This window comes from Penicillium expansum (genome assembly GCF_000769745.1).
Source record: "Penicillium expansum strain MD-8 chromosome Unknown contig362, whole genome shotgun sequence".
Lineage (NCBI taxonomy): Eukaryota > Fungi > Ascomycota > Eurotiomycetes > Eurotiales > Aspergillaceae > Penicillium > Penicillium expansum.
Genome location: NW_015971526.1, coordinates 493486 through 519701, shown reverse-complemented (window position 1 = coordinate 519701; position 26216 = coordinate 493486). Strand labels below are relative to the sequence as shown.

At 50.0% G+C, this 26216-nt stretch overlaps 8 protein-coding genes across 8 annotated transcripts; 4 read left to right on the top strand and 4 right to left on the bottom strand.

Moving 5' to 3' along the window:
* Positions 1 to 605: 605 nt before the first annotated feature.
* Positions 606 to 2878, bottom strand: PEX2_104940 (uncharacterized protein; the record flags this gene model as incomplete). Its single annotated transcript, XM_016747763.1, has 2 exons — positions 606 to 2596; positions 2728 to 2878. 2 exons carry the CDS (start codon positions 2876 to 2878, stop codon positions 606 to 608), a joined length of 2142 nt encoding a protein of 713 aa, XP_016593250.1.
* A 1705-nt stretch (positions 2879 to 4583) lies between these two features.
* On the bottom strand, positions 4584 to 5819 carry PEX2_104930 (metal homeostatis BSD2 family protein; the record flags this gene model as incomplete). Its single annotated transcript, XM_016747762.1, has 3 exons — positions 4584 to 5162; positions 5225 to 5710; positions 5796 to 5819. The coding sequence occupies 3 exons, from the start codon at positions 5817 to 5819 to the stop codon at positions 4584 to 4586; spliced, it is 1089 nt and encodes a 362-aa protein (XP_016593249.1).
* A 263-nt stretch (positions 5820 to 6082) lies between these two features.
* Positions 6083 to 6538, top strand: PEX2_104920 (ubiquinol-cytochrome c reductase complex assembly factor 2; the record flags this gene model as incomplete). Its single annotated transcript, XM_016747761.1, has 2 exons — positions 6083 to 6097; positions 6194 to 6538. The coding sequence occupies 2 exons, from the start codon at positions 6083 to 6085 to the stop codon at positions 6536 to 6538; spliced, it is 360 nt and encodes a 119-aa protein (XP_016593248.1).
* A 326-nt stretch (positions 6539 to 6864) lies between these two features.
* On the bottom strand, positions 6865 to 8555 carry PEX2_104910 (3-oxoacid CoA-transferase; the record flags this gene model as incomplete). Its single annotated transcript, XM_016747760.1, has 3 exons — positions 6865 to 7178; positions 7234 to 8413; positions 8493 to 8555. The coding sequence occupies 3 exons, from the start codon at positions 8553 to 8555 to the stop codon at positions 6865 to 6867; spliced, it is 1557 nt and encodes a 518-aa protein (XP_016593247.1).
* Positions 8556 to 9291: 736 nt separating this feature from the next.
* On the bottom strand, positions 9292 to 13843 carry PEX2_104900 (ubiquitin-specific protease UBP2; the record flags this gene model as incomplete). Its single annotated transcript, XM_016747759.1, has 11 exons — positions 9292 to 9389; positions 9464 to 9913; positions 9971 to 10160; positions 10224 to 10644; positions 10698 to 11349; positions 11409 to 11946; positions 12006 to 12094; positions 12151 to 12545; positions 12602 to 12909; positions 12986 to 13743; positions 13822 to 13843. The coding sequence occupies 11 exons, from the start codon at positions 13841 to 13843 to the stop codon at positions 9292 to 9294; spliced, it is 3921 nt and encodes a 1306-aa protein (XP_016593246.1).
* Positions 13844 to 14332: 489 nt separating this feature from the next.
* PEX2_104890 (Mitochondrial inner membrane translocase subunit Tim17/Tim22/Tim23/peroxisomal protein PMP24) lies at positions 14333 to 15103 on the top strand (the record flags this gene model as incomplete). The annotated part of the gene is made up of 4 exons (XM_016747758.1): positions 14333 to 14516; positions 14575 to 14694; positions 14760 to 14954; positions 15009 to 15103. The coding sequence occupies 4 exons, from the start codon at positions 14333 to 14335 to the stop codon at positions 15101 to 15103; spliced, it is 594 nt and encodes a 197-aa protein (XP_016593245.1).
* Positions 15104 to 19152: 4049 nt separating this feature from the next.
* Positions 19153 to 21806, top strand: PEX2_104880 (SLM1 family PH domain-containing protein; the record flags this gene model as incomplete). Its single annotated transcript, XM_016747757.1, has 4 exons — positions 19153 to 19705; positions 19764 to 20251; positions 20305 to 20642; positions 20693 to 21806. The coding sequence occupies 4 exons, from the start codon at positions 19153 to 19155 to the stop codon at positions 21804 to 21806; spliced, it is 2493 nt and encodes an 830-aa protein (XP_016593244.1).
* Positions 21807 to 23603: 1797 nt separating this feature from the next.
* PEX2_104870 (uncharacterized protein) lies at positions 23604 to 25658 on the top strand (the record flags this gene model as incomplete). The annotated part of the gene is made up of 8 exons (XM_016747756.1): positions 23604 to 23982; positions 24063 to 24129; positions 24281 to 24374; positions 24432 to 24572; positions 24638 to 24689; positions 24778 to 25241; positions 25303 to 25456; positions 25519 to 25658. 8 exons carry the CDS (start codon positions 23604 to 23606, stop codon positions 25656 to 25658), a joined length of 1491 nt encoding a protein of 496 aa, XP_016593243.1.
* Positions 25659 to 26216: the final 558 nt, after the last annotated feature.

The window sequence follows — 26216 nt, the reverse complement described above, 5'->3', positions numbered from 1 at the left end:
TGACGTTGTCGGCGAATCCACTTATTTGTTTTGGATCAGATCTTCAGATCTACAATTAGGGTGATGCAACTGACGCTCGCTTACTATTTTCCAACGTTAGTTTGTAGACGGATCCCCTCTTACAGGTCACAGATGGAATTATAGCAAACTTGGATTATATCGTACACTTAACTAAATGTAAATATTGTTCAACTAGCATTAGCGAAACTGTAGAGAAGTTCACCTTGCCATGCCAGCACTTTCTAAGACCAAGCTACAGGTAGGAGGCAATCCTTAAGTTTAGAGATATACCTCTACTGGGGCTAGTGTGGGGTACATAGCATGAGTAGGTGTTAGTGGCACTGCGTAAGCGATAATGAGCAATACATTGCAAGCCTTGGAAATAGCATCAATATATATATATATATATATAAAACAAAGGGATAACCACATCAGATGAAATGTTTAGACAAAGAAATAAGTGGATCCTACAAAATGAAATTCATGCATTCATATACGATATCATCGCAAAAATAACTGACTATAGCCAGTAGATGAGCCTCATAAACCAAGCCCGGATTTTCAATACCGAGACCAAGACAAAGACTGGATAAGATCAATATATCTCAATAGTAATATCCCCTCCACCAAACAGCCATACAAGCCGCAACAACCAGATCAAGCATTTTAATCCCCTCATCTTCAATAACCAACTTCCCCAATTTCGCACTCTTCCCCCTTAACCCACCACCAGCAGGCTCCCTCGCAAGCGAGAAATCCAAGCGATCCTCATCGGAATCATGATCCAAATCCCCACCACTACTGTTACTCGTACTGCGGTGCGAGTGGGGCTGAGAAGCGGGATTGAATTGGCTCTGGCGCGCAAAGCGTTGGGCACGCATAGACGTTTTGCGGAGGAGGGTTGAGGGGCTGAAGTTTGCGCGCGAGTCTGTGGGGGTTGAGGCAGAGAGAGGTGGGGGGTGCGAGCCTGGGCCTGTGTGCGCGCGTGGCCGCGCGTAGGTGTTTGGGTTTAGGAGTTGGGAGAGAGAGTTGCGCTTTGCGGATGCGTGGCTGTTGTTGGAGGAGGATGGGTGGAGTGGCCCTCCGTCAAGGCTGGAGTTGTTGTCGTCGTGTAGGCGGGGGAGGGACTGGTTTTGGATTTGGCTTTGTGTGAAGGGAGAGAGGTGGCTTGGATGGGGTTTGTGGATTGCGTGGTGGGCGTGCGAGTGAAGATTTGCTGCTTGGAAGGGGGTATTGAAGCGGATCTCGGCGACAGTTACGGCGGGGGGTGCTTCTGCTTCGCCATTGGGAGGGACGAAGCCGCCGGGTGTTGGTATCATGTGTTTGCACTTGAGGCTTCGGCCGTTCACGCTGTTTGTGAAGGTACATATGCCATTCCAGGGAGAAGTGAAGACATAGTAGCCGCTTTTTAGCTTGGATGGGGACGGGCTATCTTGAGTGTGGCCGTTGCTACCATCTGTGGCAATCGAGTCGTCATATGGCTTTGATACGCAAAGTTGGCGGTGGAATTTGCGTGGGCCGGCTGGCTGCTCCTTTGGTTGCTCGGCTGTCGAGGATTGGGGAATGGCGGAGTTAGGTAGGCGTCCGATTCCCGTCGGGATATTGGCTGCCAGGCTGGATAATGAGGGCATCTCATTTGAGCCTGCGAACCTGTTATATCCCGGGGTGGAAATCTCGATATCTACGGTGTTGCGGTCCATTCGTGGGGTCGATATAGTTGCAACATTCCATTGTGTGCCGGACGTAGGATCACGTCGAATGAGCGTTATATGAAAGCCAGCATTGCTAGGAGGGTTGCCATGTGTGTTTCTATGCCGGTTAGGAGATTGCCCAGGGCTTCCTAACGGTGATCCGGTACGGTTATGCGAAGAACGAGGCCGCAATATCGGTCTAGTAGAGTCAAGGCTATGACGGCCAGCCGACAGAGCCTCGTACTTTGCCTCGTACTTTTCTTTCCAATTCTCTCCCCGGGTTTGCAGTTGTTCGGCAAACACGCTCCATCGGGATGTCCTTTTAGAGGGGTCCTCGCCTGCTGCCGAATTCGTCCATGACTCTTCACCAGGCGGCAAGGGAGGCAAAGGTCGCCGCGGGGTGCTGCTCTTACCACCTGATTCTACCGATACACTTCCAGGCATATTTTTACTGAAAGGAGGCTGTATGTTGGCAACTGGAGTCCCAGCGAAAGATACATTCTCCGCAGTAACCTGCGGCATAGGAATTGGCCGTGGTGGCAAGGTCGGAGAAGCAGTGGCATCCTGCAGCACAGGGATTGTACGTGATGGCAAGGCGGGCGGAGCAGTAGCATCCTGTTGAGGCGGTGCCAGCAAAGGCCCGGGGTTAAGGTCCCCTCCTCCCCCAACTGGTTTCCGGCGCACGTTGTTCAGCCGCGCAAACTCGCGTTGTGCTGGGTCATCGACGCCCGCTTTCTCGAGGGCCTCCTTGCGCAATTTGGCTTGCTCTTCGCGCTCTTCCTCCACTTCCTGGAGCAGGGTATCATCGTCGGGAGTCGCGACATGGAGGTAGTAGAGAGAGGCGTTAATTGCCTCAGCAGAGACACTGGATTTCGTCGGAGGTTTGAGAGGTGAGAGGAAAATGTCTGCATACATAAATAGCAGTCAGTTATGGTTTATCTTCATTTGACTGTCGAAGCACAGTAACGCGCAGCTATGGGACTTTCAAGACCGAAAGATACAGGGCGAGTGTCAAGATAGTGTAATTGAATCATACCTTTGCTTCCTGGCACACGCACAATGTAGAGAGATAGTGGTTCGTGCTTCTCGTGGGTGGGATTTCGTGGGTAGGCGGGGGGATTCGATGCGATATTGGTGACCGACGACAGTGATCGTGCCTCAACGGGGCCCTGAGGGACGGTAGACATTGCGGACAAGGCCGCGATCCACCCCGACAAGAAACGCAGGTAAAATATCGAAAGACAAAGGTTATGTCGTGTTGAGGTTGGCAAATAAACAATGGGTCTCTCGGCAGTGGGCGGAGTGGTCCTTCCGCCGGAGGAAGGGGTGCCTGGTCTATTTCTGTTCGCTTTTCTGTTCTCTTTTCTCTTTTCTGTCCAACAGTGGGGTGAAGTTGCACAGGCCAGAGAAACAAAGGGAGGCGAGGGCAAAGAGCAAGGTTATGATGCTGCCTATCGTGGCGCAGTACGCGTGGGCATTAAACCTTGGGCCTCGATTACGTTGGGATCTACCCTTCAATCTACATTCTTGTGGGTAGATTCTGTGGTCACCAGTGCAATTGACGCCGAAAATTACCGCTGCTGTGGCTGGAAATGGTCGCCAAACGCCAAAAAAGACGCCCATGGCTGAGATGAACCCACCAAAGGCCGGCACCATTCACACCATCTTCCATCTCATCTGAAATGACAACTATGTTGGACATCCCGGGCAGCAATCCCCCAAATCCCTTCTCCAGTGGAATCCATACCCTTCTCACCCCTAGCAACCATTCCCCGGCATTAACGCTAGACGAGACAGCGGCCTAGCTTGTCAACTCTGTGACTACCTCTTCAGACGTAGCTCACGCGCCCTGGAAGCTCTGGGGCGGCTTTTTTTTTTTTTTACAGCCGTCGCCACCTTTTCAACTTCAAACGAGCCTCACCTTGCCCTCCTCGGCGCTCTACATGCGCACCCACCGACGCAGCTTAACGTACGCGTGGGGTCCAATGCGCGCAGCTACACCGGTGCCGACGGAAAGCTATACTGCCAGACACTGCCGCGGTTTAGCGCGCAGTGGTGCGACGTGCATGATATCCTCGAGGCCTGGCGCGAGTAGGACGGTGTGCGTGATTCGGGTATGGAGAACTCTACCATTAGTACGTTAAGTAGCAGCGGTAGCGAGTACTTTCTCCGGTTCTGCGCATTCTCGGCTGCGCTTCTAAAGAGTGACGAAAGGTAAAGTCAGCGTGCATCCTATATGGGTTTTCTTTGCGTGCCGTGACGTGCTAGAGCGTGCTAGAGCGTGGTAGACCTCAGTCCCGTCCACTAAAAGCGCATAGGATGTCGCCGGAGCAGTTGTGGGCGCTGGATGTCCGGGTAGCAGCGACCTGGATGCGATATGGGGGCTAGGCACTGTGGGAGATGGACTGCGGCACTGGGGGCCGGCGTTAGATGATAGGACGGAACTGTGGCTGAAAGAGCATGGGTTGATGCGGGAGCGGTGGGTATTGTGGGGGCAGAGGCCGTGGGCTTCAAGTATGAAGGGAATCTTAAACGAGGAAATTCAGGTGGTAGTTACAAAAGCTGCTGAAGTGGTTAGTGGCATTCTGGGAGAAGACTCGACTGAGGAGTATTGAGCTTCCCACTACATACGTATAACAACTGGTATTGCTGCCCATTGTTCATATATTTGGTATCTCCAGAATAGCTACACGGCCAGAAATAAAAGTAGAAGGTCTGATAAAAAAAAGGAAAAGAAAAATAGAAAGAATGCAATCCGGAGGCAGTACTCCTGGGGGGTGTCGATACAAAAAAGAAACTCCATGCTGCAACGCCAGACATTTCCATGTCCATGTCCATGTCCACATCCCAAAAAAAAACACAACCAAGTGAAAATTCCATGTATACCCGATATTAGACAACAGTCTCGGACCGTTCACCTTCTGCAATGACTGGTACGCCCAGACCACGATCCGGGCTCTGCAACACAAGCTGTTCATGACGTCGCGCCCGCAGGAAATCACTGACCGCACGGATTAAAATGAACCAACCAACAATCATGAGAATATATGAGATCCATTCACTGGTGGTGATGCCAGATATGGCGCCGCTTCCTCCAGGGCCACTGCCCTCACCAACTGAGTCAGGGTCGAAGTTGTGGCTGTTGGGGTCAGGTGGAGGGACATATTCCGAGCTTCCAGGGTCGGAGCTCGAACTGTCGCTGCCGCCTTTCATATAAAAGCCATATTGGACAAGAGTAAGACCGAGACCCGCTCGGCTGCCATTCTTTGCGGCATGGGTAGTGTGAAGAAGATAAGTCAGCAAGAAGCCAACAAGCTGGAATGACATTGAGATCATGGCGTTCCAGACAAATGAGAAAACAGATCCAACGGGCAGTCCGTCGACATAGACCTCATCGGAAGAGATACCAGGAGCCACAATGGTAGTCTCCCAGTATGGCGGTGTCGCATCAGCGGCGGCTTCTTCGTATGACTAAATAAGATATTAGCACACAAGTCTTTCAGATATATGAGAAGAACCAATTATCAACTTACAGGAGGAAGATCGTCGTTCTTCTCACCCCGTTCTGGCTTGGCAGCAAGATTGGCAAAGACTCCATCATTCGATGAGGCGATCTGCCGACTGCCTCCAGAGCCCGGTGGCGTGAAAGTTGGTAGCATAGTCGGCCGCCTCAGAAGCGCCGGTTGAACCTGATCCTGTACATCGATCCTCGACTCCGACGAGGACGCCGTGGCGGTATGGCCATTATCCGGGGGAGCCCGGAAGTCGGGGTCGGCTCGCATCAAGCGCTGCCTATCATCCGGTTCATTATCATCGTCGGACTCGTCTTCGTCGCCGAAGGCATCGGCTAGCGTCTGTTCGTCATCGTTGTGTTGTGGATCGTTGTGTAATAGCCGCCTCGACGATGGTGACGATGAGCGGGACCGGGAATGGAACGAGGAAGGCGAAGAGGTGTTGTGTCCGGGTCGCGCGTTCAGCGGATAGGAATGTGGTCCTTCCTCTTCATCCTGGGCATTCACCTATATATGTAGTGGTCAGTGTCTTGTCGAGAGATCCCATCCGGGCGGGCTTGTTCTGATAGGGGATCAGCGGGGAATTGCGTACCCGTGAATAACGCTGCGAGCTCATGGCGAGCTGAGCGGGAAGCGACCCTGGATAGAATCAGAAAAGAAAATGAGACAGAAACAACTTAGTTCAGAAAGTAAAAATGATACAACAAGAGTACAAGGGGATGAGAAAACGTCGGGGTTGATGAGAAGGCAACAGGAATGGATGTGGCTGATGATGCCTTATGCGCCAGGCCGAAATAGACTGTTCCCGTCCTCGCCTCAACTTCCAAAGGAAGATCCTTCCCCTATACCACAATTATCTTGTGATATCTCTTGTCCACCATGGCTAAAGCACCTGTGAGTATCTAATTCAACATCTGAATTATCCCCTACAACAACATCCACCACCCCCCAAACGTTCAATCCCAAACAATCTCCTAACAACCCATCCAGACCCTTAGCCCGCGCTCCCTCCAAAGCCGCCTCACCCACATCCTCAAGCACTGGCCCTCGGACGCAGTGCGCCCAGCCTCGGTCTCCGTCCAATCCTACATCCAATCCCGTCTCCAACCAGCAGACAAGTCCAGCCCAGCAATCTCCGAGTCCTCCGTGAATGCACTTGAATCGCTGCTGAACAACCGCTACGCGCGCAAATACCCCATGCCAGAGAAGCTGCGCCGGCCGGCCAGTAACCCAGACCACTATGACAATGTCGTACGTGAGTTCGCGGAGGCGCCGAACCGTGATTGGTTTGGCCGGGTAAAAAAGAGGTTGGCCGGTATTATCCGCTTGACGTGATGCTTCCTTGCTGTATGTATAGACTTTTGGTTTTTTGACGTTGGAAGACTTGGGAAAACTTGATTTATCATTGTCTCACTGGATTTGGGTCAGCATTATGGGGTTTTTATTTGATGGGTTGCATGACATGTACCAATACCTTTTTTCTTTCTTTTTGTTTATTGTATACCTACTATCTTTTCTACTCAAATGTACGAGATTTGTTCAGAGCAATGTTCTTCTTGATGCATATCCAGGATATGTCCATGGGAATGAATTTTGAAACAAACTAACTCCTAATTGCTATATACAAAACGCTTAAAGAATCATACAGTTTGCATGCGAATTTAAAGCATGGGCTTCAGGTCATCGGCGACCTTGAAGGGGGCGTCGGTCTTAGCCTGGACCTCCTCGACGGTGACACCGTCGGCGATCTCAATAAGAGTCAGGCCGTGGGAGAAGTCAACGTCGAAGACGCACAGGTCAGTAATGATGCGGCTGACGCAGGCAGGGCCGGTCAGAGGGAACTCGCAGTTCTTGACAATCTTGGCGTTACCCTTCTTGTCGGTGTGTTCCATGGTCACGACGACCTTGGTGGCGGAGGGGTTGGAGACCAAGTCCATGGCACCGCCGAAGCCCTTGATCTTACCGGGGAGCATCCCTGCGAGAGAATGTTAGTTATATGCATAGAACGGAGGAAGCGTGAGAAAACATACAGTTGGCCAAGTCACCCTTGGCGCTGACCTGCATGGCACCGAGGATGGTCAGGTCAATGCGGCCGGAGCGGATCATGCCGAAGGACTCGTCGCTGCCAAAGCAGCTGGCACCGGGCTTGAGAGTGACAGTCTCCTTGCCGGCGTTGATGAGATCGGCATCCTCCTCACCCTGCTTGGGGTAAGGGCCGAGACCGAGAATACCGTTCTCGGACTGCAGGGTCACCTCGACGGAGGGGTCGACGAAGCTGGGAGCAAGCATGGGCATACCAATACCGAGGTTGGCGTACATGCCGTTCTTGAACTCCTTAGCGGCACGGCGGACGATACGCTCGCGCTTGTTGGCGGTATCACCCTTACCGAGAGCAGAGGTGTCAGCGCCCTCCTCCTTGGCGAAGGTGAACTTCTCGATCTGCTTGGGGGTGGTGCTCTGGATAACACGCTTGACGTAGATACCGGGCAGGTGGACGGCAGCGGGATCGATCTCGCCGGGCTCGACGATGTGCTCAGCCTCGACGATGGTCATCTTGGCGTTACGGCCCATAGCACCGTTGAAGTTGGCGGCCGCGTAGCGGAACTGGCAGTTACCAAGCTTGTCGGCCTTCCAGGCCTTGACGAAAGCGTAGTCACCCTTGATTGACTCTTCCATGACGTAGCTCTTGCCGTCGAACACCTTGGTGTCGCGCGGCTCGCTGAACTTCGCGACTGTGCCGTCGGCATTGTGTCGCAGAGGCACCGCACCAGTCTGCACCACGGTACCGAAGGCGGCGGGTGTGTAGAACGCGGGGATGCCCGCACCGCCGGAACGGCACCGCTCAGCAAGAGTTCCCTGGGGAGTGAGCTCCAACTCGATCTCACCAGTGAGGTACATGCGCTCGAAGGTCTTGTTCTCGCCGACGTAAGAAGCAATCATCTTCTTGATCTGCTTGGACTTGAGGAGCAGACCGAGACCAGCTCCGTCCACACCGGCGTTGTTACTGGCCACAGTTAGGCCAGTGATGGAGGGGTTCTCCAGAACAGCGTTGATCAGAGAGTCAGGTACACCAGACAACCCGAATCCACCGGCGAGCAGAGTCGAGTTGGACTTCATGTCCTTAACTGCTAGTTCGGCGGAAGGGTACACCTTGTTGATCTCACTTCGGCGGACACTGCTGGAGAATGCGCGGGCCATGAAACGTTGGTGCTGGTAAGAGGCAAGACATGTCAGTCTTCGCGACTCAAAAAGCGACATGGGCAATATGAGCTATAAGCAAATCACTTACCTGGGCTGGATTGGCCGAGAACTGACGCGCGAGGCGCAGACATGTTGCCACTTGAGAAGGCATCGTGAATGACTTCCAAATTAGAGATTGGATGTTAATATTAAAAAAAAGTCCCAAGTGCACAGCAACTTATAAAAAGATCAACCGCCCGTGGCAGCGGCAATAGCCACTTCTTATATTCCCGGACGGCAGTGAGAGCGGAATCATTCCCGAGTGATATTCGTTTCCCCGGAAATGTGGATTCCCGGCTCTCTCCCGCCTACTACAATTGCCCTGATCTCAATACACTTAGCCTCGGAGCCCCTGAATTTGGTGATTAACTATTGAAAATATCCTAGACCAAGTACTGTCAAATTCTCCATAAATTTCATTCTTTTTTTGCTACTCATTACCTCCAAAATCTCCTCTAGGCGGTTTTACTTTATCTTCTTGCCGCTGCCGAAATCCACAGCCGATCCGTATCCGATTCCCGCGGCTGGCCCAGGTGGGAAATCGGAAGTGCTGAGTCAGTACATGGTCACCTGATAAGTTTATCCGGGGTACAACAAAGTAAACCAAGTACACAACTTAGATACCTGCAAGCTTAACTACTAGGAAGGTCAAACATAAGAGAGAAGATCAATTGTAACTATCTTCTCTACAAGTACTCCATGGTATCTTCAGCGTATGTACATGCTGGATAACAAAAACATTTCACACCTCGCAATGCAGTAATATCCATGTGCAGACATAAGAGAATCGAGAAATCATGCAATCATGTTATCATGTTGTCCAGGTGGGTGCCACACAATGTAAGAAATTAAGTCGGACGGGTTGGTTTCACATCATCAACACTCTTGCGTTTTAGAGGGTTGACGGCTTCCGCATCGACGGGCGTGATATTGGAATCTACCAATACTACTCCGAGTCAGTCGCAGGACGAGGACGGGGCAATGTGGTGGTCTCCGCATCGGATTCTAAGTTTCCCGTACCTGGAGTTCCATTGATGGTTGACGCTTCCTCATAGGATGGAGGTTCCATATTCACGTCCGGCGCAGGGCTGGTGGGCTGAACACCCTCCATGGCCGTGGCTTGGTCTAAATCGGGAAGGTTGGGCATATTTTCGAATACCTCACGGCAGACCGGGTTCGCCAGACGGTCTTTCATGCCATCATTGACATAAACAAGGAAATACGGGGTCGGGGGGTTGCTGGTCGAGTCGTTCTTGAAGATCTCATCCACGTTCTGGACCTCGGTGACGTACTCGTCATTGTATTTGCGCCATATCTTCTTGTCAAAGTCGAAGATGTAGATGTAGTAATGGCCAAATGAGACCGACCCATGATGCACAAAAACAGCGTACAGTCGATATGGGAGGTTGTTGAAATCGGCAAATTGGCTGGAAATCATGGTCTGCGTGTCCTTGATTTCTTGGTCGACAGCTATAAAACGAGTCAACATGCCTGATTTATGTGAGCTCGTGTCGCTTAAACTCTTACCTTGCAAGTCGGTCTCTGCCTTGTGGGCCAGGGACTCAAGTTCGTCCAGTAATCCAGTACCAGCCACAACATTCATGGAATCGGATCCGACCTCGGCTCCGGTCTCAGTGTCGTTTTCAAAGGAGTCCACATCTTGTAGCGCGGTTTTGACTCTACGGAACAATGTTGCCATGTCGACGCCAGCACCATCCTGCAGAAAAGAGAAAGGTTAGCTATGTAGACCTGGGACACATTGGCTGAGAATGTTCGATACCTTTGTCCTGAGAAGCTCCTCTCGGCGAGCCTCGAGCCTCTTCAGAGACGCTTTCCACTCCCAACATTGATTTCGCCGATCCACAACATCCGGATTCTTGGTGTCCATGTATCGATCCATGTAGATAGTTTCAAGCAATCCGAGATGGTTTGTAGATTTGAACGAGCATTTCTTCACAGGATCAAACTGAACCCGTTGCACCTGAATCTGGAGAACAGGCGGAAGCTGACTGATGGAAGCGAATTGCTCGGCCACAGAGTTATCCACACTAATCTTTTGGATGTCAAATGCCCCATCGATAGCATCGTAGATATTTCGAGATCCATGAGCAACATCAACCTTGATGTCACACCACCGTTCGTCCTTCGAGCGTGTGCCTTTCTCGGTGGAGATGTAAGAGCGGGTCTGACCATAGAACAAGCTAATTATGAGGGTCAGCATAGGTACTCTAGTGGACGATTGTTCATGACTTACTCTTTGATCTGGTCAAGCTGTTCCCCATCACTGCCAATGCCTCGAGGCTTGATGGCGCACTGGCTCTGGAACAGAACATTGTTGATGACTTCTGTCACATCTTGCTGGGCACCAATTTCCACCTCCTCCTTCAATTGCTTTTCCCGATCAACTTGCGGGATGTTGCGAGGAGGGACGGGCGGCGGTAGGTTGGCCGATAAACTGTCGTCTGGGTCGATATTCATGTCCTGGGGAGATCCTGGCTCTGCTTGATCCGACAGTTGGTCCAAGTCAGGGGGGTTGTTCTCCTTGTCCTCGATAAAAAGTCCAGGTGCATCGTTCATGCTATCATCCGAGACCAATGTTGCATCGCTTCCATGATCGCTGCCGGTCGAATTTTGAATAGGTACGGGATCATCTTGGCTAGAAGATGGAACCGCCTCCATCCGACCCCCGAGAAGGGGCTGTGGGGGTCCAAGGGGTCCCAGAACAGGGGCACCTTCGATGTCACCAAGCATCTCGGATCTAGTAGCGGTGGTAGTTGATCGACGACGAATTGCGGCCTCGTTGCTTGGGCTAATCAGGGTCAATCGAGCCAGTTCCTGGCCGGGAGTAACCGAGATTTGGGACGAAGTGATCATGCTACGGAACAAAATCCGGAGCTCATTAAGGACTGCAAATGAAAGAGTCAGTTTGAGAGATATAGCCATCGGTGTCAACAAAGCAACATACATCGCTGTGATCGCTCGACCTCCTTTTTCGTCACCTTTCGCGAGCCCACTTGTTTCTTTGCGAGGTTTTCCTCGTCATTAAGATCCATTTGGAAGCGTTCGAACTCCAAAACCAACTCACGGAAAGGACGGATGGAGAAATAGAACTGCAACAGGCTGTTGAGATAACATGTATTGCCGATGTTTTGTAGTCCAACTGGCCAATCCTGCATGCTTCTATCAGGCTCATTGGAGATACCTGCCATATTCCTCAACGTAGAGCTGTCCAGTTGTTTGGCAATAATTGTCAGAGCCTGATTGTATCTCTCGGCATCCCCTGGGTTTTCATCGATGCAGATTGTATAAGCGGCTATGATTGCCCCATCGTCGACAGTTCGATCGGGTATTTGGAGTAAACGGTAGGCATCACCAATGTCCATTTCACCAGCGATCATCTCTCCAGTATTGATGAAATGATTTAATGCCACCGATTTGCGGGACTCGGCAATGAGTGCCACAGCGCGTTTCGCCAGTTCCTTGGTAAGTGGATTGTCATTGACCTAATAATAACATTGTTAGCTCGCGTCCAACTCACAAATGGAGCAATCGGAAAACACACCTTTGCGGTGTACATAGTCATGACAAAATCATCCGGAGTCTGATCCTCGACCCCCAAGAAGACATTCGCTTGTTCAACCGTAGAAACACCTATTATCATTAGCATGCATTTCGATTTTGAAGACGACATGACTGGATCAACGCACGGTCTTCTGATGCCGCCTTGATGCGTGCGCTTCCCCTGGAGTCACCAATCCGCCATAACTGCTGACGCGCTTCGGTATCTTGCGTTGTAGAGCTAAGGAAGGCATAGAATTTGCCAATAATGCTATCCTCAGTGAGGTGAGGGTCATCGAGGTAGAGATTAAAGTATTGATATGCGTTGACAACATCTTCAACGGCGTACTTTCCTTGTTCATAAGCTGTCTGGACAGCTATGTCGATGACTACCTTGTCTTGGCCACCACGCAGAAAGCCGATAGCCTTGAGAGCAGACAAGTACATCGGGGTCCTACCAGAATCGGCTGAGACCTGTCGATTGTATGCTTCGACCACAGCCAATGAGGACATATCTTCCATAACTCCCAGGTCTTCGTAGAAACTAAAGAAACATGTGTTAGATCCAGTCTTATTCATTTGAGATTAGGGTGTACAGACGGAGCATGAGCCATCTCAAATTCCTGATAACGCATGGCTGTCGGATCTGGAGCAGGAGTTAGGTCGAGTTTCCTAGGGTTGAGGGGCACAAGGTACGAACAGTCTTGCGCCTCCAGAGCGCAGGAAAAAACGGGGATGGCGGAGCAAGGAAGATCGGGAATCTGGGACCCTTTTCTTTCTGAAACAGATCTGAGATGTATCAGGACTAGCAATTCATGCACCAGGTCGTCAAGAAAGAGACGCAGCGTGTCTTGGTAAGGTTTCTCTGGACTGGAGGTCGGTTTAGGCGGGAGCCATGCCCCGGTCTCCTGAGTCGATTCGTCAGCGACACGAGACAAAACGAGACAGTAGACAATTCGGAAAAAGAATATCTTTATTACAAACCTTATTGTACATGAACTCTAGAAATTCGAGTAAGTCTTTACAAGCAGCACCTTCCACGCCGAAAGAGTGCATGAATCTCTTATTAACGGAGGAGATGGGCTTGCTGCGTTGTGGATTTCGTAGGGCGTTGGTAATGTACAGGCGCAGATTATCCAATACATTGATCGGGTGCGGATCACCCATGCCTTCCATGGACTCAGGATACGCTGCAGCGGCCTCTTCAGCTCTTTTCCGCAACAACTCTTTATCAGTCATCAAGCGGATGAATTCCGGGCTCAGGATCGGTGAAAGAATCCGCAAAGAAACCATAGCCGAGCATGAAATGTAAGAACATTGGTAGTGGTACGTCTCCGCAACCTGCCCTTTGGCAGTTTCTTCGGGCAACGTAAGGCCATTCTTTTGCCGTCCTGATTTGTAGACCAAATGATGCAAGTGTTTCCCCTGGTTCTGACCAAGTGCGCCCATGTGGCTGGTGTAGTTGACCACCACTTGAAGGTGATAACGGCACTTTGTGCATATGGCCGAAACCTTGGACGATGTGCCTGGCCTTCTCCGGTGCTCTGGCTCTGACATGAACGTTTGATCTTCTTTCAAGACGTATTCGTGTCGACATGCTTCCGGTGATATGAATCCAGGAGGGCCGTTGTAGCCTTCGGGGTAAATGGGCGGAGTTTCTGAGAGGAGATTACGGCCGGTGTCTGGATCGTGTGCTGGATCATACAGCTGGACATCGTGAATCAGACGCGGCGCGGTCTTTCCTGTATGATTGATAGAAAAAGTTGTAAGCAGTTGCTCACATTGTATTTCAAATTTGCTGATCTAGGCTATTGCCTTACCGGCCCTCTTTACAGACGCCATGAAGTACGGTGTTCGGGGCTACAGGCCTCACACAGTTCGGATCTTCGTGTTGATGCTATGGGAGAGTTGGGTCTCCTGAAGGGTTGATTCTCATTAAAGGCAACAAAAGCGCGCAATGTAACCACTCGGCCGTGATGACAATATTGTCAGATGATGGAATCGCCACTGTATGCGGAGAGACAGCGGGGAGCCCACTGCACTTGGCAGCAAGCAATGGCAAGCTTTGGAACTCTCTCTTCCACCAAATGGTCAGTTTTGAGATCAAGATCCACTCTTAGAAAACAGCAAGCAGTATCTAAGAGGATTTCCCGATAAGAACAAATGAATCAAAGCGTTCGATGTGAAAGAAGCATCAACATCATCATGTAGAGCTCCGTTGGAATGGCGGGCGGTAGCGGTCAGGTATGGCAGAAAGCTGACTCCAAAATCCTAACGCCAACCACATCCTATACCGCAAGCAGTCCATCCCTGCTATCACACACACACATCATGGCGCACCACGACGAAGATCACAGCTATCACCCTAAGGATGCCATTTCGGCAGCCATGAAGGCCACCGCGCTCACCGGAAGCGTCGGCCTCTTCGCAGCCGCTGTGCAGAACACGCTCACCAAACAGAACGTCGGAACTCTGGGCGTCTTCGTCCGTGGCGGTGGTATCATTACTACTTTTGGTATGAGCTTCTTTACATATAAATTAATGGATCAATTGCTAAACTAGACATGTTACAGCGGCCATGGGTGGTACCTATGAGTTCATCAAGACCGCTTCCGCCAACCTGCGCGAGAAGGAGGACCACTACAACGTCGCTCTGGGTGGCTTCTTCTCAGGGGCCATTCTCGGTCTCCGAGGTGAGTTCTGAATTTAATTGAGTCTATGGTCATGTATTTGGAGCTAATAATCCGGTTTACCTTAGTTCGCACACTCCCCGCTGTGCTCGGATATGGTATTGCCCTGTCGTCCGCCATGACCGGCTTCGAGTACACCGGCGGCTCCCTGTTTGGATACAAGAAGGATACATCCGTGGACGAGTTCGACCGCCGGACGGCGTTGCGCAAGGCATTCCAAACTCCAGGAGAGCAGACTATCTCGGAATTGGGCGAAGGACGTGGTATGTGCTTCTTATCTGGGTAGCAATATTGTCTACCGGTACTAATCTCATTAGGTATCTACGGCCCTGGCTACGAAGAGAGACGCCGGGAGCGTATCAAGGAGGCTTACGGCATTGAGGTTCCCACATCCCCAGTTCCTGCATCATAAGCCTGCATTCTTCTCAATCCGCCTTTTCGCTTTGCTTTGTGTAAATTACCCCCCTACCCCCATATCACACCGCCTGTCGCATGGACACGCCCATCCGATATGGTTTTCTTTAGCCTCCAGGAAATTCAAAACAATACACATTTCAAGTTTGGACCAATATAGGATTTTGCAATCATAGGTATACTTGGCCTTGGATACCTACATGGTAGTCCAGGGCACTTAATCACATACAACCTACAAGACCCATAGGATCATCGCATGGGACTCAGCATCAATTGATCTTGAAGCGGACATGTACCACTCTGGTGTTCAACAATACTCCAAAATGAGGGGATACCCCCGGACCACCCGGGAGCCAATGAGAGCCAGTGTATATCAAAACGAGTGAAAGACTTCAAAATGCTTCCCAGACTAGTATACAATCACATTGAATGCTAGATTTTTTTATGTAAAAAAGGTGACGGTAACACTGTCGCCTGCTGAAGCGATTGGCCTGGAGCCTAGCCTTGAGTTTAAGCTGCTCCCTAAGCAACCTGATCACCTTGATCGCTCACCCCCGATACTCCGACTGCCCGACGTCGGCCCTTCGTTCTTTCTTTCACTCCCTTCGACGACTAGCGCTTTTTGCTCTATGGCCGTTCCTGGGAACTCAGTGTCTAATTGCTTCTACTCTCTAACGCTTACTCGCGCTCATCGCCTACTAGGATTCGCATAAAAAAAATACTTGCGTGAACACGTTCTCCCTTGTTTCTTCTCTCACAATGGCAATGCGCCCTACCTAGCATGCTAGATAAGACCAGCAAAAACATAGTCGCGCCCGGGATCGAACCGGGAACCTTCTCGGACCTTATTGTGAGCGAGACGCCATGACCATTAGGCCACGCGACTTGATTATTAATATTTTCGCCGCAAATTACTCCCTGAATGGGTGACGTCTAGTTCGAAAACGGCCTTCGCATGGCCCGGAGTCCTGTAACTACCTCATTAAGGCCTGAAAGCTACTCAGGGAGAGGAAAGGAGAGAAAGAAGACATCTAAGTAGGAATGGACTACTTATATACTCTCCTAATCATTCGGACGATTGTTAGGCTTAAGCTTATAGGTAGTTGTGCTAAATGCTATTCATTCTATTGATGTATTAGGGTTTTTATGTTGTAGTATGTTATAGTTAACCGTAGAATAGATTTTCTTTGGAGATCAAAGCTTATACTTGGAAAAGGCCATTTCACAAATTAAGGCTTTCTCCGCCTTCCTCTACCATCAATCTATGAGACTGAAAAGGGCGGCGAAATATCTATAAAAAACGATATCTAAAAAGGCATCAAAAGGTTAACAGATATGAAGTGTACTCCGTGGGCAACTTCTAGATGTGGCCCCAAAAAAATAGTCGCGCCCGGGATCGAACCGGGAACCTTCTCGGACCTTATTGTGAGCGAGACGCCATGACCATTAGGCCACGCGACTAGTGATGATGTTCGTGTTTCTTTTTGCCCCTATGAGGGAAGACTGCTTAATCCTCATTAGAGTTCATTCAGAAAAATCTATTCCACAAACTAAACCCACTTTCCGCCTTTCTCTGCGGTCTATATATGAAATTAAGAAGAGGAGAAGATATCTATGAAAAATAAAGGACTAGCCTCAAGACATCACAAGCGCAAACGCGGCCGAATATTCCTGTGTTCCATAGAGTTGAAAAGCCTGGAGTTTTGTGTTTTCGTCCCTTTGACGCTCGTTTCATTGATGACTTCATTTCCTGCGATTAATATTAATAATCAAGTCGCGTGGCCTAATGGTCATGGCGTCTCGCTCACAATAAGGTCCGAGAAGGTTCCCGGTTCGATCCCGGGCGCGACTATTTTTTTTTGTCTTTTGTGCGAACAACATGTAGTCCAAGTAGTCTAGCTTAGCATTTACCTTGATCCATCCTGTCTTCGGACTAATTAGTCCTCTATCTTCCTAGGAGGACAAGAGTTTTCTACATATTATGCACTTATAGTTTATATTATAAGCTTTCTAATCTATAGCAAACTATACGTAATTACGAAACTATACCTAATAACGTCGTTTATGACTTATTGGGCTATAACTAATTGTCAATGCTGTGCAGAAGGCGCCATTCGATCAACGTACGTAGAAACGCTGGCTCGGTCATAATTCCAAATTCTTGGAGAGGGGTTTTGTCAATTTTACATAGGATATACGACCCATGCCCGAGCACCAAGCCCACCCTTCTTGGTATTGACTATAGTCTAACAGAATACTGAATAAGGTTGATAAGGATACATGTAGACTTTACTTGATGATTACAATTGCATCAGGGACCTATGATTTAGAGCAGAGTATGCTAGCGGTATGCACAGAAGCTAGCGTTGTGGTGAAGTATGTTAATCAAGATACCATCAAGGTGGTCTTCAAACATAGTTGTGCTTTATGATCAAAGCACTTGCAATTGCATTTTCTCAATTCATCTGTCATCCTTCATAATAGAATAGGTGATATTGCATTAGATGTATTATTACACGAAACAAGTCGAATACATGATATCTCATGCACCTAAACTAATGAGCTTTGGCCTTTATTTGCACAAATGGCTCATATGACTGTGGATTCTTACCTCCATTACCAGCCGACATTGTCTTTCACCTTTGCAACAATCTTCTCCCCCTTTGCATCCTTCAATCTGCAAGGCTATTCGACCTCGTGGATCTCTTTCCCCGTGACTATGGCAGATGCGATCCGCCGAGATATTCGGTTGGTTCAGATTAGCAGGGTATCCATCAAACGAAAATCTTTGTATCAGCATTCATGGATCGATCTAGAAAGCTCTGACGAAGAACTTGACAACAAATCCGACATTGTTGCGACAAATCCCAAAAGGCGACACACTGCAAAGTGGCTCAATAACGTGGAATAGAGAACCTTGGATGCTCGCTCAGGGGGGACTTGTAAATGAGAGCTCGATGCCTCGGATTTCTTTTTTAAAAATGGCAGTTCGGATTGTTTGGTGCCTCACGTACCTGATATCAATTGACATTCATAGATATTTCTTGAATCTTGGCGACCTCTATATCACGTGGTGGCGAGCAGCTCACTCCCCTGGACCTCGGGACATCTGAAGTTTACAACAACAGCCGATAGGAAAGCGTAAAAGGAAATATGGTACGCATGAGCGGAAGGAAATGAATACGTAGTAATCCGAATGAGCCGAGGAGAAATTGTACATGTACTGAGTACAATATAGGTAAAAGAGGTCTTTGATCTGCCCCAGATGCCGACGTCATGCACTGTTCATCACTAGATGATCAGGGGAGGACTTGTGCCTATCATTCCCCCCCCCTTTTATTTTTTCTCGTATGAGCCACAGATCAAGTGGATCATGTTCATTAGGGGATCGTAATAAAAGAATCTTATATTCTAGTTTTTACTCCTATTTTAGGGGACTCAGCCACTTTCCCTACAGGCAACCATGTAAATTCATAGTCCCCGTTCCGTACTATACTATGACTATGTTAGTATGTTACTATGTATAGTGTGAACCAGATTGAATATACAACATAGATGAAATACTTCAGACGGCTTTGTATTCCGATCCAGTACGTCAACCATGAAGATATAGATAATCAGAAGTCAAAATGGCTTTTTTTCCCCTCTCTTTTTCCCGGACGTCCCGAAAGCCCAGTTTCTTCCAAGGTCGTCACCATCTCGCATCTCGTAGACGTCATCGTCAGAAATTCCTTAACCTTTAATTCCCCTCGGCCCTATATTGGAGCCCAATCCCTTTCTGATCTTCTCCTTTTTTTTTTCTAAACTGAGTGGGGCAAATCTTATGCTTCTGTACCTCCCCCGCATACAATTTGCTCCGTTCGCCAGGTAACCAAAAAAGACGCCACTTTAGGTGAACTCTTAGAGCTATTATCCTTGATTTTCGTCTTTTTCTCTTTCCTTTTGAAATATTTTACTTTCAACCTTCGATTAAATTTCGATCTTCTACTTCAATACTTATCCTCCGAACCCCGCATAAACCATAAAACCCACGTTTTCCGCGATAATATGGCGATGGCCGCGCGGCCACAGACGCCCTCACAGGATGCATACATGATCCCGTACCCAAACGATCCGGGGGCGTTGAGTCGCGGGTACGGCCCGCGCTCGACCCTGTCACGACCAAATTCCTTCGCCGGCACATCAGCATACCACTACGGCTCCGGCGCCCTCGAGTCGTCGCAGGTTCCCCACAACCCCCGTTTCAAGGAGGACTTCGATACCGTCAGTCACCGCAGCTCGGTGTTGGACAGCCCTGCTGGCCCTGCTGGCCCTGCTGGCCCTGCTGGAATGCAGCGGTCTGCCTCCACCATGTCGCACGTGCGCTCCACGACCCCGTCCCGTTCGAGTACCTTGCGGAAGAAGGCCTCGTTGAGCAATAAGGGGAGCCTGCGGCGCAATGGGAGCCGGAGAAGCATGCGCGCAGGAAGTGTGAGGAGTCTGAGTTTGGGTGATCGCGAAAAGTACCACACCGATGGTTCGGACGATGTCAATAGTGCTTTCATGACTCCGATCCCTACCAACGGGAACCCGACCGAGGTGCTAGCGAATCGATTTGGGGGTGGGGTTTACTTTGTCAATGTGCAGGTTACGGACATCTTGCTAACTGGGATTTATAGCGTGGCGCAAGCTCCTGAAGGACCTGATCCTCTTTTTTAAGGAGGTCCAGAAATCGTACGAAACTAGAGCGAAGCTGTTCCTGTCCGCTTCGAGTGTCGTTAACAACCAGACCCTTCCGCCGGGTTTGCTTCAACCGGGCGGTCTGGCCGACGCGACGGCGATCCTTCAAAACTTCCATCGACAGGGTTATACCGAGGCCAATAAAGCTGTTGAGGTGGAAGTCGAGGTGATCAGTCAATTGACTGGTCTCCGCAGTGATCTTCAGAAGAAGACTAAGGAGATCAAGAGTCTTTCGGGCGATTTCAAGAATACCGTGGAGAAGGAGATCGACGGCACGCGCAGATCAGTACGGAACTTGCACGAGGCTCTTGGGTTTGTCGATACCGATGCCTCTTCAACATCGGGCAAAGGTGATCCATTCATCCTGCGCCTAAACGTGGAGAAGCAGGTCGAGAAGCAGATCGAGGAGGAGAACTACTTGCATCGGGTTTGTGATGAATTTCCCCTAGAAAAGTTACTTGTCTAATGTCGCTTCTATAGGCATTCTTGAACCTGGAGAACTCTGGTCGTGAACTGGAAGGAATTGTCGTGAGCGAGATTCAAAAAGCATACAATGCCTACGCTAGTATCCTCCGACGCGAAGCCAATGAAGCTCTCGACACCGTTGAGAAGCTCCAGGCGGGTCCGATCTCTATGCCTCAGGATCACGAGTGGAATCAGTTTGTCGCCGACACAGACGAGCTCGTCGATCCTCGAATTCCTCTCCGGGATGTGGAGAGCATCACCTACCCTGGCAAGGATCATCCAGCAGCTGCCGAAGTTAGGGCTGGTATGTTGGAGCGCAAGAGCAAGTATCTCAAGAGTTATACTCCTGGCTGGTGAGTGCCCCCTTTCCCGCTGTTTGAAGCCAATGTCTAATCAACTCTAGGTATGTTTTGTCGCCAACGCATCTCCACGAGTTCAAGTCAGCGGATCGTGTAGCATCGCAGACTCCCGTCATGTCGCTTTATCTACCAGAGCAGAAACTCGGCTCCCACTCACAGCAAGATTCAAGCTCCCACAAGTTTATGCTGAAGGGTCGACAGACCGGCGCAATGCACCGAGGCCACTCGTGGGTCTTCCGCGCCGAATCTCATGAGACCATGATGTCCTGGTACGAAGATATCGAGGGCTTGAGCAACATGACAGGAGAAGCACGAAACGCCTTCGTCCGGCAGCACGTCCGCAGCGTGAGTGGCAGGTCAATAAACAACGAGGTAATGGAGGACGATGAAGCCGATCGCACTCCATACTCCGCAGGATCTGCGGTCATGACTCAAGACCGACCCACATCCTCTCGCCAAGCTGGAGGTGCGTTCCCGAGCGACGTCCAACTTGACCGCAACCTCCAGGCGCCCTTGTCGCCTTCTAGCGGGGACAGTTCCGCCGGCAGAGACATGATAGGAGCTGCTGGATCGTACCCTGATGGTTCCAGTGCATTTGATGAAAGCTTGCGACCAGTAGGTCGCGAAGGAGACAGTTCCTACCAAAGCTACCGGTCCAACGAGAGGACCAATGAAAGATCTCGCCCTAAGGTTGCCCAACACGATAGCTACTATGGCGACTGGATCGGACCGTCCGTGATAGTGGCTAAGCAGAGACAGAGCCAGCAGCTGGAAAACCCGAACCCGGATGACCGCGAGATTCGTTCTGATGGAGACCAGGCTTCCCTTGCTGCCATCTCGGGTGTTGGTATTGCTGATCGCCGTGATCAATCGGCTCCTGCCCAGATTGATCGACGCGAGAGTGTCTCTACCGCACCCACCAACACCAACGCGACTGAGTTTACAAACCATACCAATCCTACCTCGGTAGAAGATCAGGAGCTCGAGCTTCCTAAGATCCAGACCCTTGGGCTTGATAAACCTTCTATCAATCAAGGTCCCGAATCAGACAGTGCAGCCAAGATTCCACCCAATTTGCTGCGTTCGAATACAGACAACAGTGTTACCCTGGACATAAAGATGCCAGGCCGTTATCCTCGTACCAATGTGGCAGCATAGGACCCTCACCCTCTCTATCTTCATCTCCACATTTCCCTTTCCATCTCACTTACCCTATCTTTTCAATTTTCTTTGATATTCTCTATTCTTTTTTGTCTGTACATGTACCACTCCTTGCCCCTCACACAACTCGTCCTTGTTCATCCAAGGCGTTTTGATCCTCTCGTTGGGACATTTACCACACAGGTCCCGTCTCTCCCACAGCATAAAAGTCATGCTGCATCGGCGTTCGTTTTATCGGCAGGGTGTGGCGCAATGGATTTCTTCGCTTATTGTTTATTGTTTCATGGATTGATTCTTGATTCCCAGTGCTGGGCACTAAGCACCCATTTCTTTCGTTTTCCGGTGGGACTTACTTACTGTTTGAGATTTTTTTATTGAAGTCTGGGGCTCTTTTTTTTTAGAAAAAAAAAGATGCAAATGACCATATTCCAGTTGAATTTTCTGTAGTCTTCCGAAAGGATACTGGGCGTGGCAATTTAGTAACTGAAATACGCCATGCAGCCAGTTATGAGCGCAGGTTTTGTACATGTATGTATGTTCCAAGGTTGGTGCAGTGCTATTGAGATGCACGATAAGAGCGATAAGGCTAGTCTGTATGGTCAGGACCTACAGCATACATAATGTGCATATGTAGATGCAATACATCAATCAGAGTTAGGGATGTTGGGTTTCATTTGGAATAAAAGATGGGGTTTACATGTAATTTGTCTCTTAATAGCTTCATCTCTACTATCATTATAAGCTACATCGATGTATATAAATAAAGTCTTAGCTATACCCCGAGGCGGTGACGAGTTTTGCCCGAGTTGTTCAAGTACATATCGGAATTCTGTGTTTTCTTCTCTCCATGATATTTCCCTCCTAAGAGTCTTTTATAGGATCCGGAATCCGAAGAACAACTCCTCTTTTTGTCCCTTCTTCCTCGTCTACTCCTCTTCCCCTCCTCTATCCTTGTACCACATTCAACTTCTTACCTCCACGCTCCATCGAGCTCCGGAATCATGGGTAGGTTCTTCGTGTCCTCATTGATTACACTTTTCTTTTTCGTATCATTGTATTACTCGTTTGTTACTCTCATCCGCCTGGTACACTCGAAGGTCCCCGGTCATTTCACACCTTCATCCAATCACCGTGTCTTGTCTCCCCCCCCAAAGATTGAACCTTGACGCCTGATCCTTTCATCTTCCCCCCGCTTCCTCTCTTTTCCCTATTTCTTCCTATCTTTTGGTTTCTTGAGATTCTCCGCTAACAGCCTCATCCGCCCAGCCGACGTCTATCGACCATACCAAGTAAGTTTACCGAGAACTCCAGTTTCCTTTTTTTTGTCCCATTTCCGCCGATTCTACAAACCATTCCAATGTTGCGCATTGCTCTGAGGTCGATATCAATGATCGCAAGAGCGTGGTCAGTGCGGGGGTGGAAACCGCCATGTCTATTCGATCAGATATCTTCCAGATCTGAAGATCTGTGAACCTGAAGGGCAAAGGGGAAGAAACAATTTACCATCGCATTGTTTGATTCCCGAAAAAATAATGGCAGATGTGTGCGCAAACAACGTTTTGCCAGTGGCCCCAAGCTCCTACCCCGGAGGTCCTCAGTGCAATACGAGACAAACACCCCCCTCAAAGCTGAAGGTCACCTGACCCACGCCGAGGACCCCGACCCCCCTCGGAGTTGCGCCTTCCACGGTAGCGACTGCGCTCTGAACACGTCTCTTGCTCCTTCCCATCATCAATTTCATCAAAATCATAACATTGCACCGCTTTCGCGACCGCCTTTCTTATCTACTTTTTCATGTCTGACCATATCCAGCGTGAGAGGTCTCGCTCGCCCCGTCGCCGTTCTTCTCGCAGTCCTCCCCGACGTACCCGCCGTTCGTACTCCCCTCGCAGTCGCTCCCGCAGCCGTGGTGAGCGCGACGAATACCGCCGTCCCGAACGCCGTTCCCGATCCCCTTTGAGTGCTTCCGGAGCAGCAGCTGGACCCCCAGGCTCAGGCTCTCCTTTCGGTGGACGCAGTGGATATCCCCCCGCTCGATTTGAGGACCGCACCGTCGCCAAGGAGAATATGATGCAGACCGTTCGCGATTCGTCCCAGCAAGACCGCCGGGTCTATGTGGGCAACCTTTCGTATGATGTCAAGTGGCATCACCTCAAAGATTTTATGAGACAGGGTGAGCAGGGTTGCGCATTTGGAATGGTGATTTGCTGGAACGTTTGAAGCTAACCAGGGTTGTGACTTTGTGTTTTACAGCTGGAGAAGTTCTCTTTGCCGATGTTTTGCTTCTTCCTAATGGAATGTCGAAGGTGGGCGCTTATATGTAGAGGGGCTAGTTCCTTCTATTTCCCCCGATTTTCGTGGTTTGTGTAGGGTTGACGGGTGGACATTGGCTGTCCTGATATTGTAGGGATGCGGGTGAGTACTTTCTTGTCTCTCTTCAAATTGAATGCTCTTACTGACGTGTCTGCTAGGATTGTGGAATATGCAACCAGGGACCAAGCACAAAACGCCGTGAATACGCTCAGCAACCAGAGCCTGATGGGTCGCCTTGTTTACGTTCGTGAGGTATGTCTCCGCAGAATCTATGGTGTTGTGATTACATGATCTAACTTTAGTCCCCAGGACCGTGAATCCGAACCCCGCTTCGTTGGTGGTCCCCCACGCGGTGATTTCGGCCCCGGTGCCCGAGGTGGATTTGGTGGCGGTGGTTTCGGAGCCCCTCCAGGTGCAGGTGGTGGTGGCCGCCAGATTTATGTCTCAAACGTTTGTTCCCTCTTTTACCCCCGTTACGCTAAGTTCTGGCAGGCCTTGTTGACCGTTCGGTATAGCTTCCTTTCAATGTTGGCTGGCAAGACTTGAAGGATCTGTTCCGCTCAGCTGGTAAGTGCATATCGAAAAATCCCCTTGGACTTGGATTCCTACTTTTCTGTCTAGTGGGAGGTGAATTGACCCGGACTCCGTATTACAGCCCAGCAGGGTGCCGTCATCCGTGCCGATGTGCACACCGACCCTACCGGACGTCCCAAGGGCTCTGGCATCGTTGCTTTCGAGTCTCCTGATGATGCGCGCAACGCCATTGCGCAGTTCAACGGATATGATTGGCAGGGTCGTCCCCTTGAAGTTCGTGAAGATCGTTTCGCTGGTGGTGGTCCCGGCTTCGGTGGTCGTGGTGGCTTTGGCGGTGGCTTTGGCGGTCGTGGCGGCTTTGGCGGTCCTATGGGCCGTGGAGGCTTTGCTGGTCGCGGAGGCTTCGGCGGCGGGTTCCCTGGACGTGGCGGCTTCGGTGGTCCCCCTGGTGGCCACGGTGGTTTCCCTGGTGCTGGTGGATTTGAGCACGGCGGTGCTCCTCCTGTTCCCTCCGGACCCCCCAACCCTTTCACGGATTATGCCACTTCCAACGGCGAAAAGAGCGCTGTCATCTATGTTCGCAACGTAAGTTTTTGGATGTGCGATGGCCAAGCATATGGAATGTGGAATGCTAACTCGAATCCAGTTGCCCTGGTCTACTTGCAATGAGGACTTGATCGATCTGTTCTCCACCATTGGCAAAGTTGACCGCGCTGAGATCCAGTATGAGCCCAACGGCCGCTCCCGCGGTACTGGTGTGGTTCAATTTGATACTCCCGATACTGCCGAGACCGCAATTGGTACGTTTCCTTTTTCTTTTTGCAGTTGTCAATATTCACATACTAATGCTCTTCTTCCGCAGCCAAGTTCTCCGGCTACCAGTACGGTGGTCGTCCTCTGGGCATCACCTTCGTGAAGTACATGAACGTTGCCCCAGGTCCCGAAGAGATGATGGAAGGCCAAGAGTCGACCGTCGGTCTGACCCAGGACCAGATTATGTAAAGCACCTTCGTCCTTGTTTTACCTAGTCACTTTCTTTGACAGGGGGGCGTCTGGCTATTTTCTTTTCGCAATTTCTTGATTCGTGATTCCCTTATTCCCATTTCAGTTCTTTCGAGGCTTCGTCCTTGCAAAATGGGTTTCGAGTGCCCCTTTGGGCTGATCAAATGCTTCTCAAATGGAATGAGCCTTTTTCTTCCAGTGCTTTGTTTTGTAGGCCTTGTAGTTTATCTACTATTCAGAAATTCGTATGTTAGTTTCCTACTGTAGGGGGCGTTGGTCTAGGAGTTTGGACTTTCGTTTCAACCACGCTTATCATCCCCGATCGTTTCTGGTGATTTTCTCTTATTTCGTTCGTATTGTCCCATCGCATCCTCTAGGTCCTATGTCATTCTTGTCTCATTTTGTTTTTATCCCGTTTCTTGCTTCAAATAGAGGAAACATCTGGGAATTGCGCGGGATTTATGACTCTGGTTCTTTATCCAGAGCTGTCATTTGACTAAACAAACATATCTGAATGCTTCTAAGCTTTCACCGCTACTCTGGACTTTATACACTTAT